The 9994-nt window shown below is 38.6% G+C and overlaps 1 protein-coding gene across 1 annotated transcript; it reads right to left on the bottom strand.

Annotated features, from left to right (window-relative positions):
• Positions 1-162: 162 nt before the first annotated feature.
• On the bottom strand, positions 163-9251 carry LOC137247564 (zinc finger protein 93-like). Its single transcript, XM_067778549.1, has 4 exons — positions 8793-9251; positions 5511-6296; positions 2108-2491; positions 163-2045 (listed from the first exon to the last, which is right to left on the bottom strand). Exons 1-4 carry the CDS (start codon positions 9156-9158, stop codon positions 1266-1268), a joined length of 2316 nt encoding a protein of 771 aa, XP_067634650.1. The 5' UTR covers positions 9159-9251; the 3' UTR covers positions 163-1265.
• Positions 9252-9994: the final 743 nt, after the last annotated feature.

Here is a 9994-nt window from a genome sequence, read left to right as displayed (position 1 = left end):
AGTTTAATCCTGCGACTTAAGCTGAGATGAGCGAGGAGAAAAATTTTATGTTTTCAAACAAAATGGCAAGGTTAAACTCTAGTTGTTGTTGTTATAGCAGTGTAGTTTAAACTCGAACGAAATAAACACTTAATTACACTAAGAAATGCTGGAAAAATCAGATCAATTTGTATTTATTGCTTTACTGGCTTAAACAAAGTTTTATGTATTTATTACATATGCATTTATTTTTAAATATGTATCTAAAATGAGGATTAGAGATTAAATACCATTTTTAAGGAAACTTCAAGATTCATATAAAACTTTGTAATTTCCTTCTTAAGACTAAGGGTAAAAGTATGGATATTTTTTCCATTACGAGCTCTACTTATATCTAATAAACAACACACACTGAAGATTTGAGTAGATAACGTCGGTCTGATGGAAGATAAACACTTTTCAAAGCACCAACTAAAAAAAATCGTTGTTGTTGTTTTCAGACAAAAATGAAAATTGTTCGTCGTCCAAGAGAAGACGATGCAAACTGTTATATACTAATTATTATATAAAAAAACTGTTCAACTTAGTTTGTAGTAAATAGATTTCAATCTTGACAAATTGAATTAAAGAGCTTTACTAATGATTATTTAATATAGCAAGAGATCAAAGTACTTTATTTGATGATTTCCTGATGGAGCCTGAAGAGGATGTTAAGGTTCCGACCATATCGGAAACAATCTAGCCCCTTTCTTCCGTCAGGAATTTGGGCTGCCAGACCTTTGCCTGCTAAATAAACAGGATTCAAATGGGTTAACGAGTTTGTTTCACTGAGCACTCGGTATTGTCTTTTATCGTAGGAGGATTTGTAAAATACAAGACGTATGCTTATTATTGCATTTATTCCAATCGAAGCTGAGCCATAGTGACTTATGTATCCTGCTATAAGTAATATTGAAGTCTGATTACGGCGAATTTGCTGTTATAAGTATGGAATCAAGTCAGTATGTTGGAATGTTCGGAGAACCGACATATAATCGACTTTATAATTTCTGTGCTCCTTGTTTTTGTTGCAGCAGTGCTTCGCCCCATCCAATAGGTGCGACCGATCACAAATTGTTTATTTGCTACTCCGAAGCTGTTGTTTCAAAATTTCTCTTCCAGCACTTTCAGAAGACTCTGCATGTATGCACGTGCAGAATAAGATTAAATAATATGATTTCGTTGCAGCAGCGGTTTAGTCTTGTGTTAGATTTCCAATTATTAGAACTATAACCTTGGAGTTAATTTTAAACAAAACCTATCGTTATTTCATTCACTACTTCCTCGAAAGCATGTATAGTATGCTGATGATTTTCCAATTCCTCCTTATCCTTAAAATTCACATCACAGTGTTCACAAGTATACATATTCTTTACACCGCTTTCTGTTTCAAGTGCTTGTTGGATCAGTTCGGCACCACCGCCTATATCTTCGTTCATTATCACATCATGTTTGTTCTTCTGATGCCATACCAATAAAGGACGCTGATTAAAACGCCTTTGACATATATTACATTCGTACCGCAAGGCATTTTCATGCAATTTCATATGATTCCTCAAAGTACCAGATCTTGAAAATGTATCTGTGCAATAATTACATTTATAAATCCTTATTCCAGTGTGCAGCAGCATGTGTTGCTTTAATGCTGCGCTTGTAAAATAACTTTTACTACATTGATCACATTTGTATGAACGTTCGTTGAGGTGGCGCTTTTCATGTGTATTTAATGCGCTACGCGAAACAAAACCTCTACCACAATAGGTGCATACAAAGGGTCGCTCCCCTGTATGCCATCTTATGTGGGTAGTCAATTCATTGCGTGTGAAAAATTTTTTATCACACTCTGTACAGGCAAAAGGTTTATTATCTGTATGCCTTTGTTCGTGTTTTTTTAAATGTGGTGCTGTATAAAAGGCATCATCACAGAATTTACACTTAAATTTTCTTTCCACATTTTTTTTAGTCTTACGAGTTTTTTTTAATGCCGCACGTATCTTTGTAGATGCAGCATTTGGTTGTTGATAAGACTAAATAAATACATGTATATATCAACATATAAAAAAATCTTAATTGCAATTAATATTCCTACCTCTTGGTTTTTAGGATCCTTCAACGATACCTTGGCCTTGTTTACTGTGGTATTGGAAGTACTAATTTCTGTTGATTGCTCGGCTCTTGAGATGTCTATGTGATCCGAAGTATAATTATCATCACTCTCGTGCGCGTTAAATATGCTAATGCCTTGATCAAAATCATCATCATCGTCTTCATCATCACTTTTATATGCGTCGACGTTATCAAAATGATCATCAAATATGTGTTTCAGAAACTTTACGTATTGCACAAATTCTTCACCGCAGAACTTGCATTCGAGCATCATAACGTAATCTTTGGTTACGAACACTTCACCACAATACTGCTTCGGAGATTCAATCGCCGCCATTTTTGTTGCGTTTATTTTATAAATGCTATTTTTTTATTTAAAACGAGTAATAAGAAACGTTTGTTTTTTTCCTGCGTATAATAAACATCAGAATTGCCAAATTATCTAAACTTTCCAATCGTCAATTGCGGCACAGCATATCGATACATTTGTCAATCAATATCGATGTTTTTGCTAACGCCATCATTGAATTGTCACATTCAATGCCTCGATTCATGAAAGGCGGCTTTACATAAACACTTTGGCAGCGTTGATTCGCTTTCACGCTTTGACAGCGCCATAATATAACAATATAACGATTTGCCACATTCTCTATTTTGAAGCGAGCAAAGCTCGCTGGTTTCAACTGCTGACATGAAACTCACACGTCTTAATTGCAATGTTCTCAATTTACAGGTAATGCAACGGCAGTGCCAAAGCAACAAACAAATTTCAAAACTTAAATATTTATTTCCTATGTCAATGGGTTTTTCCAAAATCTTTAAGCGTTTACTAAAACCTTCAACTGTTATTTTAATTTTATTTAATTTGAGCCATATTTTCTGTTTTATGACAAAAATATGTTTTTTTTTTTTAATTTTAAGTTACTGGCGTTATTTCAAAGTGACGCCAGAGCCAAAATTACTGAAAATGAAATGTGTTTGGGGGCTGTAGTGATCGTAAAGTTTATGCTTCGCACACTTCATGTATCGAGTGAGCACATGAAAATTTACAATTTTTTTTGCAAATACCTCTTCACAAAAGCAAACTTATTAATTCCCTATCCTGGATCCAAACCGCGACTTTTGACACCCCTCCAAATATTTTTGGAAGCGTATTAGGAGTGTCATGCTGTCAAAATTGTGTTAAGGTCGGGTATGACCACATAAAACCTTTAAGGCCATAAACCCCTCCCACCATCTAGATCCATGAGGAACTTGGTGTTGCAGTAGCCTCTGCTGCTAAAGAAACAGTATTCGCCAAGGATATGTGGCGTTGATAATTGGGTTTGAGAAGCTATATATTTCGCTGGCAACCCTTTGTTGAATCAGGCATACCTGCCGCGGGTATATTCTAAGCCCCCTAACGCGATGGAGGTTGTTTTCTACGTTTTCTTTGGATTTTTCAACGCAAACAGTAGTGGTATTTTCTCTGTCCAAAATCCATAGAAAACTTAGAAAGTTTAAAATGTCAAAAGTTTTCTACATGCAAGAACAAAACCCATTTGTGAAAAATTGTCTACGGTTCCTACATTTTCTATACTCAAACTCATGTACATATGTACATTGGAATAGAAAATTTATATAAAAATGTTTGTAAATTGTCGAGCTCGAGGCCATACAATATTAAATAACAAACAAAGAAAACTGTTTATTTGTATATGTTATATATTGTCGTTTTTTATTTATCGATATTTCGACTTCAATTAGAAGTCATCTTCAGGACTAGAAATACAAAAAAAAAATGAAAATTTATATATTTGACAAAAATGTTGAAACTGAATTTTTTGCGTCTTGTGCATATGGTCTAAAAAATGTAGAATATTTTCTACGTTTATTAGCAAACGTTATTCAGCATTATCACATAGAACAAGAGATAGTGGCCTTGTCTGAAGCCTCCTTTGATTTAAAATGACTCAAAGAGGTCCTTCCCAATCCTTACGAAGCTGGTTGTTGTTGTTGGAGCGATAAGGTTGCTCCCCGAAGGCTTTGGGGGAGTGTTATCTATGTGATGGTCCTTTGCCGGATACAGATCCGGTACGCTCCGGTAACACAGCACCATTAAGGTGCTTGCCCGATAATCTCGGGAGCGATTTATATGGCCACATTAAACCTTCAGGCCATCCTTCCCTCCCCACATCCAAGTTCCATGAAGAGCTTGGAGTCGCCAGAGCCTCGTCTGTTAGTGAAACAGGATTCGCCGCGGATAGGTGAGGTTGACAATTGGGTTTGGAGAAGGGCTATATTGCGCTGGCAACCTGAAGGGTTGCGCTACACAGCCCCTAAAGTGTACCCGCTGGGGCACGAAGCTGGTGGTGTTGCTCTATGTCATTTTGCAGAGCCTTAACTTTGCAGGGAACCTAAATTCAGACAGAGCAGCATACAAGCAACTTCTCTTCGCGATGTCAAAAGCTGCTTTAAAGTCGAGAAAAAGATGGTGAGTGTAGGCTCTTTATCGTGAGTCGTTTCCAGGATCTGCCGGGTATTGAAGATTTGACAGACTGTATATTTAAACGGTCTAAAGCTGCACTGGAGTGGTGTTGTGGTTGTTTTAGCGACAAAGACAATTGTCCGAAGGTTTTGGGGAGAGTTATTAATGTTGATGGCCCTTTCCGGATATATGTGGATGCGGTACGTTCCGGTAACAAACACCATTAAGGTACCAGCCTGATCCAACCAAGTTGGTGGTGTTGCTCTATGTCATTTTGCAGAGCCTTAACTTTGCAGGGAACCTAAATTCAGACAGAGCAGCATACAAACAACTTCTCTTCGCGATGTCAAAAGCTGCTTTAAAGTCGAGAAAAAGATGGTGAGTGTAGGCTCCTTTATCGTGAGTCGTTTCCAGGATCTGCCGGGTATTGAAGATTTGACAGACTGTATATTTAAACGGTCTAAAGCTGCACTGGAGTGGTGTTGTGGTTGTTTTAGCGACAAAGGCAATTATCCGAAGGTTTTGGGGGAGAGTTATTAATGTTGATGGCCCTTTCCGGATATATGTGGATGCGGTACGTTCCGGTAACAAACACCATTAAGGTACCAGCCTGATCCAACCGATCTATTGATCATCACTACCAAACCAAAACCACAACAACAATTTTCACTGCCATACTGCAGCACATTATCAGCTTGAGTATCAGAAACATTCCATCAATTAAGTAGCACTTTCACAATTCTTCTGTTATTACCCTAAAGTGTACCGCACTCCTTTTTGGAAATATGAAATCTTAAAATAGTATCCATATGAATTAATATAAATTTTATTGTGTTATTGAAAATAAGTGTAATTGCCTTTGTCATCTTCTACATACTAGGCCAATATAAACTAAATTCTTAACAAGTTTTCTTCATAGGAAATCCAAAATTATTTCACACTCTTCTCCTTTTAACGCGTGTACTGTATGTTGATGATTTAATAATAGTTCGTTGTCGATAAAATTCAAACCACAGTAATCACAAGTTTTCTGATTATCAGTGCTGCTTGGTATTTCATTAGTTTGCAGCAATAAAATATTTTCGTTAGCTATAGTGTCTGTATCCGTTACTATATCATGATTTCGTTTTTTGTGCCATATTAATGCTGGTTTCTGATTGAAGCGCTTTGAACATATATTACATTCATAGCGTAAAGCATTTTCATGTAATTTCTTATGGTTGCTTAACGAACCAGGTCTTGTAAATGTATTTGAGCAAATATCGCATTTATAGTTCCTTTCACCGGTATGCACCGTACGGTGTCTCTTTAAGTTTCTGCCTGTGAGATAACTTTTATCGCATTGGTCACATTTAAACTTTCGTTCGTTAAGATGAAAAATTTCATGCGAGCCTAAAGCGCTACTCGATACAAATGAGCTGCCGCAATAAATGCATACAAATGGTCGCTCCCCTGTGTGCCATCTCATGTGTGTATTTAATTCAGATTTCGTAAAGAATCTTTTGTCACACTCTGTACAGCCATGAGCTTTATTATCTGAATGCCTTATTTCATGGTGATTTAAAGTGTCTTTTGTAAGAAATTCGGCACCACAATATTTACACTTATGCTTTCGATCTAGTTTGGCATGTTTTTTAATTGCTGGCATATATGTACGTACTGGGTGTATATTTGTAGTTGAAGTAGAATTCGCTCGACTTTTTATCTGAAAGGAATCCGATATAAAGGAAAATAATTTTAAACGGTAATAGTCTAGTTGAGGGGTCGACTGCTAATACGCTACCAAAAATATCGAGTGAGGTGTCAAAAGACGCATATTAATCTCGAGAACAATAATCCGAAGGCGGAAAAGAAAAATTTTATCTGTTGTTGTTGTTGTAGCAATGCTCGCCCCACCTAATAGCCGCGACCGATCACAAATTGTCATCAATATCCTCTAACGAGAGTCCAAGGAAACTTACCGTTTCAACAGGGGTGGGCCATAAGGAAAGGGGTGTTAGAGGCGTTGGTTCCACATTACAATTAAAGAGATGGTTGGTGTCATGTGGGGACACATTGCAAGCAGGGCATACATTTTGTATGTAGGGGTTGATTCTGGATAGGTAAGAGTTTAACCTGTTACAGTATCCAGAACGAAGTTGAGCAAGAGTGACACGCGTTTCCCTGGGGAGTATGCGTTCCTCTTCTGCGAGTTCTGGATATTTTTCTTCAAGTACTGGATTCACCGGGCAATTCCCGACATAAAGGTCCGACGCCTGTCTATGGAGTTCACCAAGGACCTGCTTGTGTTTTTCCGCTTCGTACGGCTGGGTTCTCAGGTGCCGTATTTCCTCAAAATGCTTACGGAGATGACTCCTTAGGCCCCTAGGCGGTGCTGGTTCGTCAATCAGATGTCTGTTGGGATGCCCATGTTTCTGGGTATTCAACAGAAACTGTTTGGTCAGTATCTCATTTCTCTCCCTGATGGGGAGTATTCTCGCCTCATTATGCAGATGGTGTTCTGGGGACATAAGAAGACAGCCCGTGGCGATTCTGAGAGCAGTATTTTGGCAGGCCTGTAGTTTCTTCCAGTGGGTGGTTTTTAGGCTTGGCGACCATATGGGTGACGCGTAGCACGTAATCGGCTGGCTAATTGCTTTGTATGTGGTCAAGAGCGTTTCTTTATCTTTTCCCCAGGTACTGCCAGCAAGGGATTTGAGGATTTTATTACGGCTCTGAATTCTTGGAACAATTGCGGTTGCGTGCGAACCAAAATGTAGATCCTGATCAAACGTCACACCCAAGATTTTGGGGTGTAGGACAGTCGGTAGCGTAGTGCCATCGACGTGGATGTTCAATATGGTCGACATTTGGGACGTCCATGTTGTAAATAAGGTCGCGGAAGATTTAGTCGGTGACAATGCCAGGTTTCGCGAGGCGAAAAAACTGGAGAGATCAGGGAGATAGCCGTTTATTTTATTGCATAGCTCATCGATCTTTGGGCCTGGGCCTGTGGCCATTATTGTGCAGTCATCGGCGTAGGAAACGATTGTGACTCCTTCCGGTGGTGAAGGTAGCTTAGATATGTAGAAATTAAACAAAAGCGGGGATAGGACACCACCCTGTGGCACCCCTTGTTTAATTCTCCTTTGTTTTGATGTTTCGTTTCTGAATTGCACCGATGCCTGCCGACCACCCAGATAATTTGCGGTCCACCTTTTAAGACATGGGGGAAGGGTGGACCCTTCCAGGTCCTGCAGTAACGAGCCATGGTTGACCGTATCAAAAGCTTAAAAATTTTATATCTGTCCGGAGATATTTGCAGTTGAAGTTGGCGATTTCCATGTGGTTGTTGTTGTGTTCATACCCACACAAAAAATTGTGCATCACCGTGGCGGTAGCCACGGTTATACCACACACCCGGACTTGGAATGGCGTAGCCCAGGGTTATTTTTTATAAGCGCGGCCGAAGGCCGCCAACGCAGAAAGGTGTTCTGCGCAAAAATACTATGGATCCCACCCCCGGCTTCGGAGGTACCCGCGGGTCTTTTTTCGGTTTTTCGTTAATATCTTTTGAACGAGTTAATATTTTTATTTTCCGCCTTCGGATTATTAATACTGATGTCAAGACGCGTCGTTTGGTAGCGTATTAGCAGTCGACCCCTCAACTAGACTATTACCTTTTAAACTTTAGGTAATAGTCTAGTTGAGGGGTCGACTGCTAATACGCTACCAAAGATATCGAGAGAGGTGTCAAACGACGCGTATTAATCTCGAGAACAATAATCCGATGGCGGAAAAGAAAAATTGTATCTCTATCCGGAGATATTTGCATTTGAAGTTGGCGATTTCCATGTGGTTGTTGTTGTGTTTGTACCCCCAAAAAAAATTGTGCATCACCGTGGCGGTAGCCACGGTTATACCACACACTCGGACTTGGCATGGCGTAGCCCAGGGTTATTTTTTATAATCGCGGCCGAAGGCCGCCAACGCAGAAAGGTGTTCTGCGCAAAAATACTATGGATCCGACCCCCGGTTTCGGAGGTACCCGCGGGTCATTTTTCGTGTTTTCGTTAATATCTTTTGAACGCGTTAAATTTTTTATTTTCCGCCTTCGGATTATTAATACTGATGTCAAGACGCGTCGTTTGGTAGCGTATTAGCAGTCGACCCGTCAACTAGACTATTACCTTTTAAACATTATTATAAATTTATGATTTACCTCGTTTATTTGTCTATTATGCTGTTGCGCCGATATCCGCCTTTTTCTGTGTGTTGTTTTTGATATACTGATTTCTGTGGATTGTTCAGCCTTTTCACATCGACTATGTGTTCTAATACGAGGGACCACCGGTGTTAAGCAAGCACTTCCTTTAGCGCTTAGTATGCATGTTTCATCGTCATAATCATTTTCATTATCACTTTCGTATACTTCAATATTATCAAAATGCTTATCAAAGATATGTTTCAGAAATTCGTCGTACGGAACAAATTCTTCATTGCAATACTTGCATTCGATCATCATAAGGTAATTGTTCGTAATGAAGATCTTACCACAATATTGTTTGGGGCATTTAATTAGACCCATACTTATATCGTATATTATAATTCACTGTAACCCAAAATTTACGCCAATACTCTATCAACAAAATACATAAAGACCAAAAGTTTACAAGTAAGATTAGAGACGAAACGATAGTAGTTAATACAAGTGGTATCGATACTATTGATCCGTTACCAATAAATTTTATAGTCGATACTTTTGTGCGTAGTACGTAGGTATCGGTATCAAAACACGATTTATCGACAAATTTATTTGGGGCTGTCATGGAATCCAAGTCGGTTTTGCGTTTTGTCGGAATTACAAACCAATATTGATTTAAATTGGTGTCATAAAACCGTATTGGTTTTCCTCCTTTTTTGAATGTAAATAAAAGCGATGTTCGAATCAGCTGTTTTGCAGTCTTATGGGTGCACCGGCAATTTTGATGTTAATTTTTTTGGCAAAATTTTATAAAATAATTGTTTTGTGCATCTAAACAGAAATAAACAAATTTATTGACATCAAAATGGCATCAGCAGTTGTAGCAATTATGTTATTGGAAGACTAAAGTTGCGAGTTCAAAAGGAAAATTTCGAGAGATCGCAGCAAACCATTTGAGTTGCCAGAGACAGCGTAATTAAAAATATTTCTTACGGCCCGATTCTTAGCGTTACCGGTAAAATAGTAGAACATTATGTAACCGAAAATCGTTACCAGTTATTTTATTCGAGATTCTGGCCAAAGTAGTAACACTGTCATCACCGAAAAACTCACCAGTGTCTGTGGTGAAATTTAAAAGTTGGTTTTCTTCGCTTTACCCATGGCAGAACGATACAAGGTGGCAGCATGGGACAGCTGAATATAAACTTTTTTTTATTTAA

The sequence above is a fragment of the Eurosta solidaginis genome, chromosome 4, assembly GCF_040869045.1.
Source record: "Eurosta solidaginis isolate ZX-2024a chromosome 4, ASM4086904v1, whole genome shotgun sequence".
In the NCBI taxonomy this organism is placed as follows: Eukaryota; Metazoa; Arthropoda; class Insecta; order Diptera; family Tephritidae; genus Eurosta; species Eurosta solidaginis.
This window is presented reverse-complemented; position numbering and strand designations above follow the sequence as displayed.